General features: G+C 41.7%; 1 protein-coding gene across 3 annotated transcripts in view; it reads left to right on the top strand.

Annotated features, from left to right (window-relative positions):
- The window catches only part of LOC133617285 (sodium/potassium/calcium exchanger 3-like), a 129,806-nt gene that overhangs the window by 58,806 nt on the left and 46,874 nt on the right, over nt 1-24,126 (top strand). For all 3 annotated transcript variants that reach the window (XM_061977206.2, XM_061977208.2, XM_061977207.2), the window contains 6 exons: nt 525-599; nt 10,755-10,839; nt 10,946-11,049; nt 20,403-20,477; nt 23,537-23,562; nt 23,647-23,700. In XM_061977206.2, the coding sequence (XP_061833190.2) occupies nt 525-599; nt 10,755-10,839; nt 10,946-11,049; nt 20,403-20,477; nt 23,537-23,562; nt 23,647-23,700 (419 nt within the window). The remainder of the gene's footprint in view (nt 1-524; nt 600-10,754; nt 10,840-10,945; nt 11,050-20,402; nt 20,478-23,536; nt 23,563-23,646; nt 23,701-24,126) is intronic.

Raw genomic sequence — 24,126 nt, forward strand, 5'->3', positions numbered from 1 at the left:
GAAATTTCTATTAACAGAAAGAGACGAGTGTTTACTTATCAGTAACATCTGTGTGTTCAATCCGTGTCTGATCAAAACATCTTTGTTTTGTTTTGTTTGAAGTTCGGAAGGAGCTTCTGTTTGATTGTTTGAATCGATTCCCAGAATTTCTGAGGTTTTTTTTAGGTTCTCATCAGTGACGGATACATAATAATGAGATTTGGCTTTTTTAATATTGGTAGTGCATTTATTTCTAAGATGTCTTGTATCAGATCACAGACTTCTGATTTCAGTTTCTTGTGTTACATTTTTTTATGGTCATTTGCATATGACTTTAAAGTGTCAGGAGGAACTACAATGCATTATTTTTTGTTCTTTAGGACACATTCAAAAGGTTAAATTGGATCAAAGGGAAACACAAGAGACGGTGAAGTCTACAGAAGAAATATCAGTATTTCAGCTAAACCTTTTTAAGACGCTAAAATCACATTTGGCAGCTTACTGATCCTTGTGTAATTGATATCACTTTTCTTCTCTCTTCACAGACCATTTACATGTTCTGTGCTCTAGCTTTGGTCTGCGATGACTACTTTGTCCCCTCCCTGGAGAAGATATGTCAGGTATCAGTGTTTGAATGAGAATGTTAAGAAACGCATGCATAAAATCAGCTTTGAGTACGATTGTGTTTCAATACAATGTATGTTTTTTTTATCAATTTGGGAAATATCAGTAGGGTGTGTCCCATTCCAATACTGATATCGGGTATAGCAGTTCAATGTCAGCAACAACGGATTATTATCGACTTTAATGTAAAATCGCTGATACAAGCATTCCTGGAACATGGGCTCAGGGACCCTTCAGTACAATCAGTTAACATCTTAAAGGGGAACATTATCACCAGACCTATGTAAGCGTCAATATATACCTTGATGTTGCAGAAAAAAGACCATATATTTTTTTAACCGATTTCCGAACTCTAAATGGGTGAATTTTGGCGAATTAAACGCCTTTCTATTATTCGCTCTCGTCACGTTGTGACGTCACATCGGGAAGCAATCCGCCATTTTCTCACTTTCGTCGGTGTGTTGTCGGAGGGTGTACCAACACGAACAGGGACGGATTCAAGTTGCACCAGTGGCCCAAAGATGCGAAAGTGGCAAGAAATTGGACGTTTGTTCCGCACACTTTACCGACGAAAGCTATGCTACGACAGAGATGGCAAGAATGTGTGGATATCCTGCGACACTCAAAGCAGATGCATTTCCAACGATAAAGTCAAAGAAATCTGCCGCCAGACCCCCATTGAATCTGCCGGAGTGTGTGAGCTATTCAGGGACAAAGGACCTCGGTAGCACGGCAAGCAATGGCGGCAGTTTGTTCCCGCAGACGAGCGAGCTAAACCCCCTGGATGTCTTGGCTCACACCGTCCCTTATGCCACCGAAGATGATCAAGAGAAGAATATCGACCCTAGCTTCCCTGGCCTGCTGACATCAACTCCAAAACTGGACAGATCAGCTTTCAGGAAAAGAGAGCGGATGAGGGTATGTCTACAGAATATATTAATTGATGAAAATTGGGCCGTCTGCACTCTCAAAGTGCATGTTGTTGCCAAATGTATTTCATATGCTGTAAACCTAGTTCATAGTTGTTAGTTTCCTTTAATGCCAAACAAACACATACCAATCGTTGGTTAGAAGGCGATCGCCGAATTCGTCCTCGCTTTCTCCCGTGTCGCTGGCTTTCGTGTCGTTTTCGTCGGTTTCGCTTGCATATGGTTCAAACCGATATGGCTCAATAGCTTCAGTTTCTTTTTCAATTTCGTTTTTGCTACCTGCCTCCACACTACAACCATCCGTTTCAATACATGCGTAATTTGTTGAATCGCTTAAGCCGCTGAAATCCGAGTCTGAATCCGAGCTAATGTCGCTATAGCTTGCTGTTCTATCCGCCATGTTTGTTTGTGTTGGCATCACTATGTGACGTCACAGGAAAATGGATGGGTGTATATAACGATGGTTAAAATCAGTCACTTTGAAGCTGTTTTTAGGGATATTGCGTGATGGGTAAAATTTTGAAAAAAACTTTGAAAAATAAAATAAGCCACTGGGAACTGATTTTTAATGGTTTTAACCCTTCTGAAATTGTGATAATGTTCCCCTTTAATGCCCTCCAATTAGCACAAAAGGTTGGTCTTTTCTTGTATTTTAGTCAAGTCAATTAAAAAAGGTAAACATAGTAGGCTATAGGCTACTAGGAGCTGGCAGCTACACAACAGCTTGACAGACGTAATAAATGTCCTTCATTGAACAATATTGTAAAAACAGCACAATCGTCAATATAAACATGTATTAAATAATTATAGTTGCAAATTACTTACACATACAAAGTCTCCAAGGCAGAAGCGTATCAGAAAGAATCCAGTAACAAACATGTCCGCATCATTCAACTTAATTTAATGAATTATTGCGGCCATTAGGTGTCACCAAAAATAAACAACTAAGTAATGAATTATCCAGGACCAACAGGTCAAGTATGATCGCTTAGTTGAAAAACCCACCCCTTAAAGGGATAGTCAAACGAGTAGGAATAATTTCTGATTCAACTTTGGTGGTCCTTCATCCAAAAGCCAATCAGGATGAGAGAACCCCATTAAAATTTGTCAGTCAAATTATTACAACAAGACAGCAACAACGCATGCAAACTTAAGGCCAAGTGGATACCTGGGTGAATATAAGAGAATATGAGAATACAAACATTTCAAAATGTATGTATTGTTTGTTGCTTTCAGTGTTTGTCCACTTGGTGCAATGTAATGGTAGTGGTTTCCCTTTGTCCATCTCGATCCATGTGCGCCATCTCTGGGCTGTACTCACATGTCATTATACTTTATACTGTAAGACTTTCGTGCTTAAATGGTGCCAACTTAAAAAAAAGGAAAGTATACTATTTATTTCAAAAATGTTTATGAAATAAACATTTTATATATATATATATATATATATATATATATATATATATATATATATATATATAATGTGTATGTATGTGTGTGTATGTATGTATATATACATATATATATATATATATATATATATATATATATATATATATGTATACATAGTCGAGGTTACTGTGGTTTATCCGTTATACAGTGCTCAATACCGGGGTAGAGCGGAATATACGATTTCTTCAGGGGAAGTTCCCTGAAGAGCAGGGAAACCTGCGAAACAGGCTTGTAGGGATGAAATAGCCTCAGTTTTTTCCTGACTAGATATTTTATTAGTTATAATTTGAAATAAATATATATATATATATATATATATATATATATATATATATATATATATATATACTAGATATTGTATTACCGTATTTTTCGGAGTATAAGTCGCACCTGCCGAAAATGTATAATAAAGAAGGAAAAAAACATATAAGTCGCATTTTTGGGGGAAATTTATTTGATAAAACCCAACACCAAGAATAGACATTTGAAAGGCAATTTAAAATAAATAAAGAATAGTGAACAACAGGCTGAATAAGTGTACGTTATATGAGGCATAAATAACCAACTGGTATGTTAACGTAACATATTATGGTAAGTCATTCAAATAAGTATAACATATAGAACATGCTATACGTTTACCAAACAATCTGTCACTCCTAATCGCTAAATCCCATGAAATCTTATACGTCTAGTCTCTTACGTGAATGAGCTACATAATATTATTTGATATTTTGCGGTAATGTGTTAATCATTTCACACATAAGTCGCTCCTAAGTATAAGTCGCACCCCCGGCCAAACTATGAAAAAAATTGCGACTATAGTCTGAAAAATACGGTAGTTATAATTTGATATATATATATATATATATATATGTCATGTCTGTGTAATCATGTTTTGTTTTGTTTAGTTATTGGACTCTTTAGTTTCTGGCTTTTCACTCCCTTGTCTTGTTTCCATGGTTACCCATTAGTTTCACCTGTTCCACGTTTGGACTCATTGTGCACTCTTTTGTCACCATAGCAACCCATTAGTTTTCACCTGTCATGTCACGCACCTGTTTTGAGTCACGCACCTGTTGTTAATCATGTCTGTGTCATTTAAGCTTTTCATTTTCTGTTGTTCGTCCTGGTGTCATATCTTTTCTAACCCTGCTATTCTCTCGTATCAAGCCACAGTAAGTGTTTTTATTTCGTGTTCACAGTTTCTGCCTTAGAGCAAGTTTTGTTTTCATTCGCCGAGTTTTTTTACCTCCGACATTGTGCGCGCCTTTTGTTTGCTTCTGTTTTGTAGTTTGTTAGTGTTTAAAATAAATCATGTACCCACCTTCAAGCCATGTCTGATCCAAGTTCACTTGCATCTCGGGAAAACAAAAACTCCACAGTCCAAGTTCTGACATATATATGTATATATATATATATTTATATATATATATATATATATATATATATAACATCAGTTGTCTACCAATCTAAGGTAACACGCAAGGACATTAACACATCCGACACATATGTAGGATTAACCGAGGGAGAGTTCAAAACCAGATGGAACAATCACAAGGCTTCTTTCAGGAACCAAAACCTGCGGAATACCACAGAACTCAGCAAACACATTTGGGACCTCAAAGACAATAATGTTGAATATTCAATAACATGGCAAATTCTTGCATCCAGCACACCTTACAATAGTGGTAATAAAAGATGCAACCTATGCTTGAAAGAGAAACTGTTTATTATTTACCGTCCAGACCTGTCATCCCTCAACAAGCGCAGCGAAATTGTAACAGCATGCCGCCACAGACGGAAACACCTCCTAGGTAACACATGAGCCAATCACCACGCCCCTACGCCAGCCTGTACCCACCCACTCTGTGCCCTATATAAACCATGGTATGTGAATGCTCCCATTAAAATCTCCTGATGATTGAGGGAACCCCCCCTCATGAAACAGGCCTGTAGAGATGAAATAGTCTTGTGATTTTTTTTCCCCCACACATACATATATTGCGCTCTACTACGGTATCGAGCACTATTTTTTGGATAACCTTATTAAGACATATATATATATATATATATATATATATATATATATTACAAATTATAACTAATAAAATATCTAGTCAGGAAAAAACAGAGGCTATTTCATCCCTACAAGCCTGTTTCGCAGGTTTCCCTGCTCTCCAGAGGATTTTCCCTGAAGAAATCGTATATTCCGCTCTACCCCAGTATTGATATGTTGGTATATATATATTATATTTGTCAGGTTTGTCACTGACGGTTTGGTTGTGTTTTGAGTTTTTCCTCTGTGTGTGTGTGTGTGGTGTTTCCTGTCAGCGCTCTTGTTTTGGTTCTGTTTCCTGTTTCTCCCTGAGTGCTGTGTCCCCTCAGCTGTGGCTGATTGGCACCTGGCCACACCTGGTGTCAATCAGCCAGCTGCTATTTATACCTGCCCTGCCCTCCAGTCACTGCTGGATCATTGTCACTACTACCTGTTCTTAATACTTGTCGTTGTAGCTCTGTCTACTTTTGTTTCACTCTGCTCATGTCCTAGTTCCTTCGTGTCACAGTAAGTGTTTTTGGTTTCTTGTCCACAGTTAGCCTCTGTGCTGTTTTAGTTCATAGCCAAGTTTGTTCTCCGCCTTGTGCGCGCCTTTTGTTACCTTTTTCTTTGTTGTTTTGCCATAGTGTTTAATTAAATCATGTTTTCTTGCACAACGCCTTCCGCCTTCTCTGCATCTTGGGGTTCAGAACCTACAAACTCTGACAATATTGGTAGATAATATATATATATATATATCTCAAATTATAACTAATAAAATATCTAGTCCGATATAAAATCAACAAATTGTCATAATTATCACTGCAAAGACAGTAGAAATACCTAACACAGGGCTTTGCAAGATTATATACAGTAATTTGAGTGCATGTATTCTGCACAGTTCAATAAAAAAATATAATTGATACGTAATGTGGCAATGTTAGATTATGAAACAATGTTGTTTGATAGGTAATTCTACAAAATGAAGCTCGACATGACTTGCACAATATCACAGTCATGCACTTGAGTCAGCATCGTTTGAGGTTAAAGACAATTCAATCACAGTTCTATTTATAGCCTGCCCCAAAACATCTGTACAGCAAGTTCAAGAAACCAAGTCTGTCTCTCATGTGCGAGGAAAATCTCACCTTTTTAGTTTGCCAGCTGACAGAGAGAGCCTGTCTGAGAATTGCACAGCTGTGGACTTCGAAGCAAAGGAATTGCTCATTGGTGAACGCCAAATTTGTCGCGTCTTCTCCTCGACTTATGGGTGGCGCGGTTGTGGATGATCGTTGAACGAAGGCTACTTTATGGAACAAGCACACATCACAACAGGTCCTGCAGTACCTGGGGAGATTCTAGCCAAATGATATCTCTCCTCCTGTGTGCGCGCCAAAAAGTGTTCCTTATAGTCCCTTCGTGCTTAACTACTTCAACTCCTTTATCCCAAAATTGGCTCTCACATGTCTGGCTTGTGACCATTGGTCTTTGGGCTGGTAACAAGTTCCATATGTGTCATAAAGTTAGAGTCCCCAAGACACAAGCCACATACTTCTGCCATTTGTGCCGGCCTGAGATAGGGCCAAGAAGTTTTATTTTCATCTGATACCCCTGAGATCCTGAATTACTCCATATGGCTCCGGGGACTTTGGGACCAAAGCATTGACACGTATGGTTTTCTACACCAAAATTATTTATAACTTATTCTTCTTCTTCTCCAGATTTTGGCAAGCTCCACCTTCCACATTTTTCACCCGATTCAAACCATTCCAACTTCATCGCGGGAATTGCAGGCTTTTCCTTGACAAATTCCAAAAATTCCCAGAATTCCAGGCTTTCCGGGACATTTTTCCCATTCAAAATTAATTGGCCATTTTTCAAACTTTCACCATTTCCACATTTTTCAACCTATTCAAACCCTTCCACCATTCTGGAAATTCAAATTATAATTTTTCCAAGTTAAAAAAAATTCCAGGATTTTCCAGAATTTCTGCTTTTCCAAAGCCCTATTTCCACCCTTTTTTCTGGCGACTACTCCTTCCCCATTTTTCAACGCTATTCAACCGTTCCATTGTCAAAACACTCTTTTTAATCAGGACAAAATACGAAGTTGTTTTTTGAACTGTAAAAATTCCGATTTTTTTTCCGAGATTCCAGGAATTCGGTAATATTTTTCAATTAAACATGTTACTACTTCAACATTTCTCGACCAATTCGAAAAATTTCCACACCAACCATTTCAACTCATTCAGACCATTTAAGTTTTTTACAATTTTCAAAAAAATTCCCGCTTTTCCCGAAATTCCCACATTTTTGGGAAAATCCCATTGAAATGAATGGGACATTTTTCAAAGTTCCACAATTCCCACATTTTTCATCTGATTCAAACTGTTCCAACTTCGAAATATTCAGCCTGTTTGGGAAGTGTGTGCTGTCCTTCAACAATTCTAAATTCTAAAAAAAATTCCAGGATTTCAGTTCTACTTCAGCATTGGAGCATTCACATGCAATTTCTCTCGGAATTGCTTCATCTACCGTATTTTTCGGAGTATAAGTCGCACCGGAGTATAAGTCGCACCTGCCGAAAATGCATAATAAAGAAGGAAAAAAACATATATAAGTCGCACTGGAGTATAAGTCGCATTTTTTGGGGAAATGTATTTGATAAAACCTAACAGCAAGAATAGACATTTGAAAGGCAATTTAAAATAAATAAAGAATAGTGAACAACAGGCTGAATAAGTGTACGTTATATGACGCATAAATAACCAACTGAGAACGTGCCTGGTATGTTAACGTAACATATTATGGTAAGAGACATTCAAATAACTATAACATATAGAACATGCTATACGTTTACCAAACAATCTGTCACTCCTAATCGCTAAATCCCATGAAATCTTATACGTCTAGTCTCTTACGTGAATGAGCTAAATAATATTATTTGATATTTTGCTGTAATGTGTTAATAATTTCACGCATAAATCGCTCCTGAGTATAATTCGCACCCCCGGGCCAAACTATGAAAAAAACTGCGACTTATAGTCCGAAAAATCTTCAGATTTTGGCGTGCTCCACCTTCCACATTTTTCACCCGATTCAAACCATTCCAACTTCATCGCGGGAATTGCGGGCTTTTCCTTGACAAATTCCAAAAATTCCCAGAATTCCAGGCTTTCCGGGACATTTTTCCCATTCAAAATGAATTGGCCATTTTTCAAACTTTCACCATTTCCACATTTTTCAACCTATTCAAACCCTTCCACCTTCAACACATTACACCATTCTGGAAATTCAAACTATCATTTTTCCAAGTTCCAAAAAATTCCAGGATTTTCCAGAATTCCTGCCTTTCCAAAGCCCTATTTCCACCCTTTTTTCTGGCGACTACTCCTTCGACATTTTTCAACGCATTTCAACCGTTCTATCGTCAAAACATTCTTTTTGATCAGGACAAAATACGAAGTTGATTTTTGAACTTTAAAAATTCCCGTTTTTTCGGAAATTCCAGGAATTCCGTGATACAATTTCTCAATTCAACATGTTACTACTTCAACATTTCTCGACCAATTCGAAAAATTTCCACACCAACCATTTGAACTCATTCAGACCATTTAAGCTTTTTACCATTTTCAAAAAAATTCCCGCTTTTCCCGAAATTCCCACATTTTTGGGAAAATCCCATTGAAATGAATGGGACATTTTTCAAAGTTCCACAATTCCCACATTTTTCATCTGATTCAGACTGTTCCAACTTCGAAATATTCAGCCTGTTTGGGAATTGTGTGCTCTCCTTCAACAATTCTAAATTCTAAAAAAATTTCCAGGATTTCAGTTCTACTTCAGCATTGGAGCATTCACACGCAATTTCTCTCGGAATTGCTTCATCTACCGTATTTTTCGGAGTATAAGTCGCACCGGAGTATAAGTCGCACCTGCCGAAAATGCATAATAAAGAAGGAAAAAACCATCTATAAGTCGCATTTTTTGGGGAAATGTATTTGATAAAACCATCCATCCATCCATCCATCCATCTTCTTCCGCTTATCCGAGGTCGGGTCGCGGGGGCAGCAGCCTAAGCAGGGAAGCCCAGACTTCCCTCTCCCCGGCCACTTTGTCCAGCTCTTCCTGTGAGACCCCGAGGCGTTCCCAGGCCAGCCGGGAGACATAGTCTTCCCAACGTGTCCTGGGTCTTCCCCGCGGCCTCCTACCGGTCGGACGTGCCCTAAACACCTCCCTTGGGAGGCGTTCGGGTGGCATCCTGACCAGATGCCCGAATCACCTCATCTGGCTCCTCTCGATGTGGAGGAGCAGCGGCTTTACTTTGAGCTCCCCCCGGATGGCGGAGCTTCTCACCCTATCTCTAAGGGAGAGCCCCGCCACCCGGCGGAGGAAACTAATTTCGGCCGCTTGTACCCGTGATCTTGTCCTTTCGGTCATAACCCAAAGCTCATGACCATAGGTGAGGATGGGAACGTAGATCGACCGGTAAATTGAGAGCTTTGCCTTCCGGCTCAGCTCCTTCTTCACCACAACGGATCGATACAGCGTCCACATTACTGAAGACGCCGCACCGATCCGCCTGTCGATCTCACGATCCACTCTTCCCTCACTCGTGAACAAGACTCCGAGGTACTTGAACTCCTCCACTTGGGGCAAGATCTCCTCCCCAACCCGGAGATGGCACTCCACCCTTTTCCGGGCGAGAACCATGGACTCGGACTTGGAGGTGCTGATTCCCATCCCAGTCGCTTCACACTCAGCTGCGAACCGATCCAGTGAGAGCTGAAGATCCTGGCCATATGAAGCCATCAGGACCACATCATCTGCAAAAAGCAGAGACCTAATCCTGCAGCCACCAAACCAGATCCCCTCAACGCCTTGACTGCGCCTAGAAATTCTGTCCATAAAAGTTATGAACAGAATTGGTGACAAAGGGCAGCCTTGGCGGAGTCCAACCCTCACTGGAAACGTGTCCGACTTACTGCCGGCAATGCGGACCAAGCTCTGGCATTGATCATACAGGGAGCGGACTGCCACAATCAGACAGTCCGATACCCCATACTCTCTGAGCACTCCCCACATGACTTCCCGAGGGACACGGTCGAATGCCTTCTCCAAGTCCACAAAACACATGTAGACTGGTTTGGCAAACTCCCATGCACCCTGATAAAACCCAACAGCAAGAATAGACATTTGAAAGGCAATTTAAAATAAATAAAGAATAGTGAACAGGCTGAATAAGTGTATGTTATATGACGCATAAATAACCAACTGAGAACGTGCCTGGTATGTTAACGTAACATATTATGAGTAAGAGTCATTCAAATAACTATAACATATAGAACATGCTATATGTTTACCAAACAATCTGTCACTCCTAATCGCTAAATCCCATGAAATCTTATACGTCTAGTCTCTTATGTGAATGAGCTAAATAATATTATTTGATATTTTGCGGTAATGTGTTAATAATTTCACACATAAATCGCTCCTGAGTATAAGTCGCACCCCCGGCCAAACTATGAAAAAAACTGCGACTTATAGTCCGAAAAATATGGTAGTTCAGTATGTTTTACCACTATGCAACTATTGGGCCTCAAAGTGGATGTGCGCTTTAAAAACATTTGCCATCACATTGCAACAGATACTACAGTACCTGCATGTCTGTCAGGCTGCTTAGATAATGTATGTATCTACTTTAACAATAACAGTTAAAAACCCATCTGTTGCAGCGTCTAAATCTTAGTGAAGATGTGGCTGGTGCAACCTTCATGGCCGCGGGCAGCTCAGCTCCCGAGCTCTTCACTTCCATCATAGGTATGATGATCTGCTCACACGTCACGTTGTCATGCATGCAGAGTTATTTTAAAAGCTTTAAAAAGGTGTCTGTGTGTGCATGCTGGTTGACTGACTTTCTCCATAGGTGTGTTCATCACCAAAGGTGACGTTGGTGTGGGGACCATTGTGGGCTCCGCAGTCTTTAACATACTCTGCATCATCGGTGTGTGTGGCTTCTTTGCAGGACAGGTATGAAAAAAAGACATTCATTTGCTGACCTAGTCTCTTCATTCCACTTTTTAATATTGACCAAAGTAGACACTTTCTTTAGCCCCATGGTGGCTTATTTTGCGGTTGTACTAAATTTAAAAAAAGACTGAGATGTAGTCTATGTTCACACCGCAGGTCAATTTTAGATTTGTTTGCCCATATCAATCAATCAATCAATCAATGTTTATTTATATAGCCCTAAATCACAAGTGTCTCAAAGGGCTGCACAAGCCACAACGACATCCTCGGTACAGAGGCCACATAAGGGCAAGGAAAAGCTCACCCCAGTGGGACGTCGATGTGAATGACTATGAGAAACCTTGGAGAGGACTGAATATGTGGGTAACCCCCCCTCTAGGGAGACCGAATGCAATGGATGTCGAGTGGGTCTAACATAATATTGTGAGAGTACAGTCCATAGTGGATCCAGCATAACAGTAAGAGTCCAGTCCACAGTGGGGTCAGCAGGAAACCATCCCGAGCGGAGACGGGTCAGCAGCGCAGAGATGTTTCCAACAGATACACAAGCGAGCGGTCCACCCCGGGTCCCGATCCCGGACAGCCAGCACCCCATCCATGGCCACCGGACCTGTGTGTCTCCCCCTCCACAAGGGATAAGGGGGAGCAGAGGAGAAAAGAAAAGAAACGGCAGATCAACTGGTCTAAAAAAAGGGGGGCTTTTCAAAGGCTAGAGTATACAAATGAGTTTTAAGATGGGACTTAAATGCTTCTACTGAGGTAGCATCTCTAACTGTTACCGGGAGGGCTCCAGTACTGGAGCCCGAATAGAAAACGCTCTATAGCCCGCAGACTTTTTTTGGGCTCTGGGAATCACTAATGATGTTTTCACGCCAGTGTGAACATTACAATTCTGAGCTTTTCAAATCCGACCTGTTTTCGTATCTGGTCATAAATCCGAAATGTATTTGAAGCGACTGCAGTTTGGACACCCAGGTCGCGTTCATCTGATCTACTGTATATGTCATTAAAAAGGTGACAAACATCACAAATCTTTGTCAAAATAGACTTGCGTGGAAAGCATTAGCTGACAAAGGAGCAGGAAACAATCAGTGGCGAAAATATGTTTTGAAACTCAGATCAATGTCAAAAAACTCCTGACTCCTCTCTCTCTTTCGTATACCATCAGATGGCCAACTCAGTGTCATGTAGCCACACCCTCGTCTCTGGATCTAAGTAGAAAAGGCCAAATTCTTCATAAATTACTTGAAACGTCCAAATCCAGTGCACAGGTGGTTCAGCCGGGTCCATTGTTGGCGTGGCAAGTCTTCTACTTTTACCCTGCCTCCTGGGTCCTGAATGTATTGTTGGATGCAAGAGGGCCCAACCGTCTCCCACGACTGCTTCCAGGATGCTGCCATTCAGGCATCTCTGGACAGGTCCTCAGGGATCAACTGTTGCATCTCTTGTGCTGCCTTGCTGTAAGGATGGCATGATGGAGCCGGTGTTGTTGTGGCTTTGTGCAGGATGAAGCAGTCATAATTTCTGGCTTTCCTTGCCAGGGAGAAGGTAGCTGCATCCCGTCGGAGACTGGCTGCGGTGATTCCTGCCAGGATTGGCAGGTAGGACACAGGGGTTGGTTTCACGCAACCAGTTATTATTCGGAGATCACTGTTGAAGACAGTATCAACCGTGTTTGCTTGTGGACTTCTGCTCCAGACGGGTGCGCAGTATTCAGATACAGTTAGGACCAAGGCTTGCGTTGATATGCTTAAGGTCTGGTGGGAAGCTCCCCAAGTTGAACCTGCCAGGTTCAAGATTCAAGATTGTTTATTGTCATATGCACAGTTAAACAGACAGTTTGCCGTACAATGAAAATCTTACTTTGCTTGTCCACCCTTCAACAAGGTGGCCGATAAGTGAGACCCTTGCTGTTGTCTTGGCCTTCACTTCATCCAGGTTGAGTTGCAGGTGCGACTTCTGGAAGTAGTCAGCCAGAATGCCCATATCTCGATTGAGGCCATCTTCCATCGTCTTCCATGTTGGGCAGCGGAGCATGATGGCTAAGTTGTCAGCATAGCCATAATTGTTGAAACCTGTGTTAGTCATGAATATAGATGTTAACCAGTATTAGTGAGAGAACAGAGCCTTGCGGGACACCGTTCTTCAGCCTTCTGAGCCTGCTCGTCCGGCCATTGCAGGTTTGTAGGATAAGCTACGGTTACTTAGCGTCGCCATAATAAATCTCCCCATGTGCCGATCTGGGATTGTTCTCAACAATTTCAGATGTAGTCCACTGTGCCACACGGTATCATAAGCGGCTGTCAGGTCCAGAAAAACTACTCCAGCTTTGTTGTTATCCTAAAAGCTGTCCTCGATGTCCTTGGTGAGTAGTGTTACTTGGTACACTGTGCCTCGGCGGAAGCCTGCTTGTTCCGGTGGAAGTTGTGAGTCCACCACCGGCTCAACTCGGCAGTGGATCAGGCTCTCCATGATCTTGTATGAAACACAAAGCAGGGAGATGGTCCCATAGGACTTTGGGTCTTCAGCGGGTTTGTTGGGCTTTGGCAAAGCTATGATGGAAGCACTGCGCCAGATATTTGGGACCATAGACCCCCGGGAACATGATGAAAAGAATGAGCATAGCCAGTGAGATGTTCTTTTACCATGGTGTGGATTTTGTTTCCACCTGGTGACTTTCCCGGCTTTAGTTTCTTAATTGCTGCTCTTCGTTAGGCTGCTGCAAAGTCTCCTGAAAGGTTAGCATCAGTGCTGGCTGCTCTGGAATGAGATGATACCTCACTCGATATCACTCGTGTTTTTGTCAGCGTTGGAGAAATGGTCGTCATTCAGGATCTGGGAAGCAAAGGCATCTGCAGTTACTGGACTCCTACTCCTACTCCCTTGTTTTTCTCCCTGAGAGCAGTTTGATGGTCTGCCACGCTTTCCGACTAGAGTGGGTGAAATTGATGGATTCCAGTACTTCTATCCAGCTCCTGCAGTAGTGTTGTTGCATCCATTTCTTCCTTGGATATCGGCTGCTGATGTTGGCGCAGCAGGCAGCTGCACTCTTCATTCCAGCCCAGGATTTAGTTCTTATTAAAGCCACTTGGGATCTTGTGCTATGCTGCCCTTAGAAGGACTTCGCAGTACTCTGTGTATGCAGCATCCACATCCTCCGCTTCCGGGTCTATGAGCCATAAACGACTGCCAGTTTGCCTTCCTGAAGTACCATCTCCTGACCGGTTTGCCAGCTAGCGACTGCACCAGTGATGGTACTTTGATGATAGATGGCCGGTGGTGTGAACGAAGTAACCTGTCCAAGACCGGTGTCTCTGGTTTCAGGTCGTTACTGTGGCATAATGCGAAGGCCCGGTCTGGGTTGGTGTAAGAGTTCCAGCGTGTAGAAGAGAATCTTAGGGCTTCTTTTGTATCAAATAGGAGCAGTGCTTCAGTAATAGAAGTTCACTCACATAGTGCTTCGCCATCCTATGATGCATGTTTGTAACCCCAGTCTGTGTGTTGGAATTTAAGTCCCCTGCATAGATGTCCAGAGTCTGTGTGCGAGTCCCCGGGGTGTCACTTGGAAACTACACCCTAAAGGACCTCGAATACGCCGATGACACCACCCTGTTCAGTGAGACCGCTGACCAGCTCAGGGAGGCCCTCGGTGTGTTTGATGAGGAGACCAAACAGCTCGGCCTGAAAATCAGCTGGTCCAAAACCGAACTCATGCATATCGGCGATGGACCAGACCCACCACCCTTCTTATTTGAGGATACCCCTGTCCACTTTGTCCCTACCTTCAGATACCTCGGCTCGACAGTCACCAACACCGGCGAACTCAAACGAGAGATGGACCCCCGTCGCGCCCTTGCAGCCTCCGTCATGCAGTCCTTGTGGAGACCGTTGTGGCGACACCGGCACATATCTCGGGACACCAAGTTGAGGGTCTACAATTCCTCTGTCATCTCTGTCCTTCTGTACGGCTCGGAAACAAGGCCGCTGAATAACATCCTGGCGGCCAGGCTAGATGGCTTTGATTCCAGAGCCCTCAGGAGGATAGAAGGCATCACGTGGAGCCAGCATGTCACCAATAAGACCCTAAGAGAGCTAACCCAACAGCTCCCAGCCTCTCGCCTCGCAGCAATGCGGCGAGTGCACTGGTATGGCCATGTCATCCGCCTGCCGGGGTAACACCCCACACGCAAAATCCTGGACTTCAACCCGCAGCGAGCTGGCTGGAGACGCCCTAGAGGCGCCCCCAGCACTCGCTGGCTGGATGTATTAGCCCAGGACCTTAAGGCCTGCAATGTGAATATGGCACAAGCTCAACACCTTGCCCACAACAGACCCAGATGGAGAGACCTGGTTGCTGTGGTCGGCTCTACGCGCCCTGAAGTGCAAGAGGACTAAGTAAGTAAGTAAGTAAGCATAGATGGCAGGGGCAGTCAAAGATGGAAGTGATGATGTAGTCAGCACTGTTGGTGGGGACTTGCATACATTCACAACAGAGGTTTCTTGGATTTTTGTAACCAGCCATTCAATATTACAGCCAAGTAGAAATTGGCAAGTGTCTGTCCGGTTCAATCCCTCCCGGACAAAGATTGTCATTCTGTGTGTCTTGTTGTGGAAGGATTCAGCAAGAAGAAACCCAGTGTGTTCTTGTAGAAGGACCACTGCAACTTTGTTGGAGTCAGCAAGATTTCTGATGACTTCGAGTTTGGTGATGGTAAGGACCTTGAGGTTGAGTTGGAGCACCAACAAGCCTTGGTTTTTGACGGTGGGGGTGTCAGACTGTGTTGAAGAGGAAGTTCTCTGGCTTGGTCTTGGTTTGTACCTTGGTCTGCCGGCTCAATGGTTCTCTGGAGACATTAGTTTCGTGAGTTGGTCTTGCACAATTTCTCACTACTCACAGGAGAGGCCGCATGAACTGTCGTCTTCTCTCCCCTGACTCCTGACTCACACGCTTTTTGGAACAGTCATCACAGAAAGGGCTGCACAAACATCGGAAAGCCAAAATTGTAAATCACCTATGCAAAATAAATCCGTTAAGAAAATGTTGACTCGCCGAATTGCACAAAATCCTTGAAATTGCCATACATGCGTCAGGACTGAGACCTTCAGGAATCTGGGCCATATTTACTTCCACAAATTAACTGTAGGGCGAATACGTCATGTTTTGTGTGCATGTGGGTACATTTCATGGACCCATTCTGTTTACATTAGACAGGTTTTTTTCGTGAAGTGAACAACTACATGAACAGATCAGATTTAACTAAAAAAAAACTGAATTGGGCATCATAATCTACAAACCCCGTTTCCATTTGAGTTGGGAAATTGTGTTAGATGTAAATATAAACGGAATACAATGATTTGCAAATCCTTTTCAACCCATATTCAATTGAATGAACTACAAAGACAAGATATTTGATGTTCAAACTCATAAACTTAATTTTTTTTTTGCAAATAATGACTAACTTAGAATTTCATGGCTGCAACACGTGCCAAAGTAGTTGGGAAAGGGCATGTTCACCAATGTGTTACATGGCCTTTCCTTTTAACAACACTCAGTAAACGTTTGGGAACTGAGGAGACACATTTTTTAAGCTTCTCAGGTGGAATTCTTTCCCATTCTTGCTTGATGTACAGCTTAAGTTGTTCAACAGTCTGAGGGTCTCGGTTGTGATATTTTAGGCTTCATAATGCACCACACATTTTCAATGGGAGACAGATCTGGACTACAGGCAGGCCAGTCTAGTACCCGCACTCTTTTACTATGAAGCCACGTTGATGTGACACGTTTTTATTTTTTCTTGCTGAAATAAGCAGGGGCGTCCATGGTAACGTTGCTTGGATGGCAACATATGTTGCTCCAAAACCTGTATGTACCTTTCAGCATTAATGGTGCCTTCACAGATGTGTAAGTTACCCATGTCTTGGGCACTAATACACCCCCATACCATCACAGATGCTGGCTTTTGAACTTTGCGCCTATAACAATCCGGATGGTTCTTTTCCTCTTTGGTCCGGAGGACACGACGTCCACAGTTTCCAAAAACAATTTGAAATGTGGACTCGTCAGACCACAGAACACTTTTCCACTTTGTATCAGTCCATCTTAGATGAGCTCAGGCCCAGCGAAGCCGACGGCGTTTCTGGGTGTTGTTGATAAACGGTTTTTGCCTTGCATAGGAGAGTTTTAACTTGCACTTACAGATGTAGCGACCAACTGCAGTTACTGACAGTGGGTTTCTGAAGTGTTCCTGAGCCCATGTGGTGATATCCTTTACACACTGATGTCGCTTGTTGTTGCAGTACAGCCTGAGGGATCGAAGGTCACGGGCTTAGCCGCTTACGTGCAGTGATTTCTCCAGATTCTCTGAACCCTTTGATGATATTGCGGACCGTAGATGGTGAAATCCCTAAATCCCTTGCAATAGCTGGTTGAGAAAGGTTTTTCTTAAACTGTTCAACAATTTGCTCACGCATTTGTTGACAAAGTGGTGACCCTCGCCCCATCCTTGTTTGTGAATGACTGAGCATTTCATGGAATCTACTTTTATACCCAACCATGGCACCCACCTGTTCCCAACTTGCTTGTTCACCTGTGAGATGTTCCAAATAGGTGTTTGATGAGCATTCCTCAACTTTCTCAGTCTTTTTTGCCACCTTTCCCAACTTCTTTGTCACGTGTTGCTGGCATCAAATTCTAAAGTTAATGATTATTTGCAAAAATAAAATTGTTTATCAGTTTGAACATCAAATATGTTGTCTTTGTAGCATATTCAACTGAATATGGGTTGAGAATGATTTGCAAATCATTGTATTCCGTTTATATTTACATCTTACACAATTTCCCAACTCATATGGAAACGGGGTTTGTACATTGTAAACGTAGCCTAAGTCACCAATGGCATGGGATTCTTTAGTCACTTAGGCAGAATGTTATGCGGGCAAACAGGCTAGTCCGTTATGTGCAATGGTTGGCCGTACAATAACCGAGACGTTATGCACTTTTGTCATATTTCTTCTGCAAAAAATCGAATCCTACAAGAAGTTAGGTTTGTGAAAAGAGAATTACCACTTTATATACATATTTTTATTACCGATATTATAATCTGTGATTCAACAGCATGGTTAAACAGTCCACATGCTTTCTATGTGGTTGTCTTTAGGCAAACACAGTGTGGAACACCCTTTCACTCACGCCAACTGATTTGCGCTGGAGCCATGGATTAAAATGAGCAGAGTACACAATTAAGCTCTTTGCCCTGAGAAGGACCAGTGGCAAAAAAATGGATGGATGGATGCTCTGGAAAACACACACACTTAACTTTAAAGAAACAGTGATGCAATCCCAGATTGTGTATTACGTAATATTAGTGCGATATCGAGGCAGAGAAACTGGCAGTGTGACAGAGTTTAGAGAGATGTGAACGAATTACCGTAATCCTACCGTCCATCAAAGGACTTTTCTGCCAGATCAAATACAAACCCCGTTTCCATATGAGTTGGGAAATTGTGTTAGATGTAAATATAAACGGAATACAATGATTTGCAAATCATTTTCAACCCATATTCAGTTGAATATGCTACAAAGACAACATATTTGATGTTCAAACTGATAAACTTTTTTTTTTTTTTGCAAATAATGCCAGCAACACGTGACAAAGAAGTTGGGAAAGGTGGCAATAAATACTGATAAAGTTGAGGAATGCTCATCAAACACTTATTTGGAACATCCCACAGGTGAACAGGCAAATTGGGAACAGGTGGGTGCCATGATTGGGTATAAAAGTAGATTCCATGAAATGCTCAGTCATTCACAAACAAGGATGGGACGAGGGTCACCACTTTATGAACAAATGCCTGAGCAAATTGTTGAACAGTTTAAGAAAAACCTTTCTCAAGCAGCTATTGCAAGGAATTTAGGGATTTCACCATCTACGGTCCGTAATATCATCAAAGGGTTCAGAGAATCTGGAGAAATCACTGCACGTAAGCAGCTAAGCCCGTGACCTTCGATCCCTCAGGCTGTACTGCATCAACAAGCGATATCAGTGTGTAAAGGATATCACCACATGGGCTTAGGAACACTTCAGAAACCCACTGGCAGTAACTACAGTTGGTCGCTACATCTGTAAGTGCAAGTTAAAACTCTCCTATGCAAGGCGAAAACCGTTTATCAACAACACCCAGAAACGCCGTCGGCTTCGCTGGGCCTGAGCTCATCTAAGATGGACTGATACAAAGTGGAAAAGTTTTCTGTGGTCTGACGAGTCCACATTTCAAATTGTTTTTGGAAACTTGGGATGTCGTGTCCTCCGGACCAAAAAGGAACAGCACCATCCGGATTGTTATAGGCGCAAAGTTGAAAAGCCAGCATCTGTGATGGTATGGGTGTGTATTAGTGCCCAAGACATGGGTAACTTACACATCTGTGAAGGCGCAATTAATGCTGAAAGGTACATACAAGTTTTGGAGCAACATATGTTGCCATCCAAGCAACGTTACCATGGACGCCCCTGCTTATTTCAGCAAGACAAGGCCAAGGCACGTGTTACATCAACGTGGCTTCATAGTAAAAGAGTGCGGGTACTAGACTGGCCTGCCTGTAGTCCAGACCTGTCTCCCATTGAAAATGTGTGGCGCATTATGAAGCCTAAAATACCACAACGGAGACCCCCGGACTGTTGAACAACTTAAGCTGTACATCAAGCAAGAATGGGAAAGAATTCCACCTGAGAAGCTTAAAAAATGTGTCTCCTCAGTTCCCAAACGTTTACTGAGTGTTGTTAAAAGGAAAGGCCATACTTTGTCACGTGTTGCAGCCATGAAATTCTAAGTTAATTATTATTTTCAAAAAAAAATTAAGTTTATGAGTTTGAACATCAAATATGTTGTCTTTGTAGTGCATTCAACTGAATATGGATTGAAAATGATTTGCAAATCATTGTATTCCGTTTATATTTACATCTAACACAATTTCCCAACTCATATGGAAACAGGGTTTGTAGGAGTACATATGTTAATGTTTGGTACTCTTTGACGTATCATTTTGACTCCTAGTTGCACATTTACAGTACTGTTATAGTTGAGGGAGCGGCACTTTTTCAACATGTGGCTTTTCATTTTCCAATCTCTGCTGCATCATCGTGGATTCCTCTTTGCAATCAGATTTTTTTTTTTTTTTAATTCACCAGCAAATTTGTCTTTGCTATGTTACTTTGCAGTTGGCTTCTTGCTTCAAGGGGTCCTCTAAATGTACTCTTCTTTATATTAGTTTGCTATTGAAGTGTGTATCAGTTTACCAATACTGCAAAACAGAGGCTGTTGTACTGTCTGCATCTCTGTTTGATGTGTCCCTGCAGGCTGTGAAGCTTTCTCATTGGGCTCTCCTTCGAGATTCTGTTTACTACATATTTTCTATTATGGCCCTCATTGCAGTAAGACACACATGCACCCTACACAAGAACTAGGATGACAAAGTAGAATTCATTAGAGATGTCTGATAATGGCTTTTTTGCCGATATTCCGATATTGTCCAACTCTTAATTACCGATTCCGATATCAACCGATACCGATATATACAGTCGTGGAATTAACACATTATTATGCCTAATTCTGTTGTGATGCCCCGCTGGATGCATTAAACAATGTAACAAGGTTTTCCAAAATAAATCAACTCAAGTTATGGAAAAAAATGCCAACATGGCACTGCCATATTTATTATTGAAGTCACAAAGTGCATTATTTTTTTTCTAACATGCCTCAAAACAGCAGCTTGGAATTTGGGACATGCTCTCCCTGAGAGAGCATGAGGAGGTTGAGGTGGGCGGGGTTTGGGGGGGTAGGGGGTAGCGGTTGGTGTATATTGTAGCGTCCCGGAAGAGTTAGTGCTGCAAGGGCTTCTGGGTATTTGTACTGTTGTGTTTATGTTGTGTTACGGTGCGGATGTTCTCTCGAAATGTGTTTTGTCATTCTTGTTTGGTGTGGGTTCACAGTGTGGCGTATATTTGTAACAGTGTTAAAGTTGTTTATACGGCCACCCCTCAGTGTGACCTGTATGGCTGTTGACCAAGACTGCTTGGCATTCACTTGTGTGTGTGAAAAGCCGTAGATATTATGTGATTGGGCCGGCACGCAAAGGCAGTGCCTTTAAGGTTTATTGGCGCTCTGTACTTCTCCCTACGTCCGGCGTTTTAAAAAAAGTCATAAATTTTACTTTTTGAAACCGATACCGATAATTTCCGATATCACTTTTTAAAGCATTTATCGGCCAATAATATCGGCAGTCCGATATTATCGGACATCTCTAGAATCCATAATTATCCAGCTCACTAATTGTGCTATTTTGAAGGTACTTTTTTATACCGACAGATTCCTTTCCATTATAAGTCGAATTTTAGCATATGTTGGAACCAGTAACGTGCAGTGATGTTCATAGCTGGTGAGGCACTGACTTCATCACAGTCAGATTTACAAACATATGAACCCTAAAGAGTATCTTATTCACCATTTGATTGGCAGCAGTTAACGGATTATGTTTAAAAGCTCATACCAGCATTCTTCCCTGCTTGGCACTCAGCATCAAGGGTTGGAATTGGGGGTTAAATCACCAAAAATGATTCCCGGGCGCGGCGCCGCTGCTGCCCACTGCTCCCCTCACCTCCCAGGGGGTGATCAAGGGGATGGGTCAAATGCAGAGGATACATTTCATTACACATAGTGTGTGTGTGTGACAATCATTGGTACTTTAACTTAACTTTAACTTTACACATACAAACTGTAGCACACAAAAAAGCACATTTAATTAAAAAAAAGTTATGGTCTTACCTTTACTTATAAATGAAGTCCATGCGCCTCTGTTGTGCCGGATTAATGCACCCCCTGACAGGAGTGTTATATCAACTAAAGCCCTCACTTAAACTTTCCACGTGCAAGATTGAATCTATTTGAAAAAGTGTAACCGAGGGTTTATAAATGTCGCCTATACTGTATGAAACTACAAAATAACAAACACGGAGGCTCCAGTTTACATGAGGACCACTTTATTTACCTTCTTTCAAAAACCTCCGCTCCACTGTGTCATCACTTACGCTCTTAGCGCCTTCAAAATAAGAGCTCAAGGCATATACTGTATAACAGCGCATAACAGGAACTTAACATCACAAAGAGGAAAGCCCATAAAAATAGGTTACAAAAGTTATTTAATAAGTAGCCAAAAAGTGCAAAAACAATAATGTTCGTGTTGGAGGAGTTGTGAATTAGGTACACCTGCAGTCTGCAGGTGTACCTAATGTTGTGGCCCTGCAGTCATTCACAACTCCTCCAACACCAACATTATTGTTTTTGCACTTTTTGGCTTCTTATGAAATATTTTTTTTAAATAGATTCAATCTTGCACGTGGAAAGTTTAAGTGTGGGCTTTAGTTGATATAACAATTCTACGGCGGGGGTGCAGGAGGCGAGCCTCAGCCAGTGCGTCTTTTGCAGCCGTTTTATGATCGCTCGGCACAAGAAATACTTTACACACATACAGTTGTTGACAAAATACACTGTACATTATATACCTCAGCTAACTAAACTATGGAAATGTATAATATAGTTCATATAGCAATACAGTCTCACTGCACAGCAGGCCAGCAGTTAGCCGAGTCATTGCGCAATCCATGTTGAGGCACTGAGTGACGTGCCTCAACTGGCTGCTGTTCACCGCACCGTCTCTTCTCAGTATTTGAACGACAAATGTGAAAATTCAGCGATTTTGAATAAAAATAATCTAAAACTGGTGAAGTTAAATGGAAAATAACTTTATAGTATAATCACTGGATACATATAACAATTTAATAATTTTTTTTTTCTTTCCATGAGCCTCACCTGCCTCTAGTGACTGCACGTCACTGGTTGGAACGCATACCTAAACTAGAAAAGCACGTGGAGAGTGCAGACCTCCGCCAGGCCTACTACTCACCAATATGAAATAATCTATTAATATTAATCAAAGGATAAATAAAATGTCCATGTCTGCCCATGCATGTTTGTTTGGCCTGTTTGGTTTTGCTGCAAGAGGGTTCACTTGTTGCACAATCGAATAAATGAAGTGAACCCTTTAGTCATTCATCCACTCTCTTTAAAAGAGAAAGTTACTTACACATGGAGAAAGTATCGATCTGCATCATTCAATTTACCACATCATGATCTTCACTCTATTAACATATTGTGGCCACTAGGTGTTGCCAAAATAAACAATTACCACTCCACTTCAACTTCAAGACAGCATAAGTCCATTCCAGAGGGTTAATAATAAATAGGTTAGTGTTTTTTTATACATACCAAAAAAGGATGTAGAGGGTCAGGTATCACAGAGTATCACATAGTTTTATACATTGTAAAATTGTAACCCATATATATACAGAATGTATATGTATAAATATACCCCCAAGTGGAATAGAGTCTGAGATGCTGTTCCCCACTGAATGTTATTTGTGTCCTTTTTTTCTAGGTTATCTATGATGAAAAGGTGTGCTGGTGAGGCAAAATGAAACTGTGGATTTTTTTAATCAAATTGAAAAGGAGTGAACAAACATGGCTTATACGTGTTTGTGTGTCTAGGTGGGAATCGCTCGTCCTTGTTCTGATGTATGCGATCTACATTCTCATCATGAAGTGAGTATCATTCTAATACAAAACCCTGAAACCAGTGAAGTTGGCACGTTGTGTAAATGGTAAATAAAAACAGAATGCAATGATTTGCAAATCCTTTTCAACTTACCGTATTTTCCGCACTATAAGGCGCACTGGATTATTAGCCGCACCTTCTATGAATTACATATTTCATAATTTTGTCCACCAATAAGCCGCCCCGGACTATAAGCCGCGCCTACGCTGCGCTAAAGTGAATGTCAAAAAAACGCTGCGCTAAAGTGAATGTCAAAAAAACAGTCAGATAGTTCAGTCAAACTTTAATAATATATTGAAAACCAGCGTTCTAACAACTCTGTCCCAAAATGTACGCAAATGTGCAATCACAAACATAGTAAAATTCAAAATGGTGTAGAGCAATAAATAGCAACATAATGTTGCTCGAACGTT

This window comes from Nerophis lumbriciformis, linkage group LG16, assembly GCF_033978685.3.
Source record: "Nerophis lumbriciformis linkage group LG16, RoL_Nlum_v2.1, whole genome shotgun sequence".
In the NCBI taxonomy this organism is placed as follows: Eukaryota; Metazoa; Chordata; class Actinopteri; order Syngnathiformes; family Syngnathidae; genus Nerophis; species Nerophis lumbriciformis.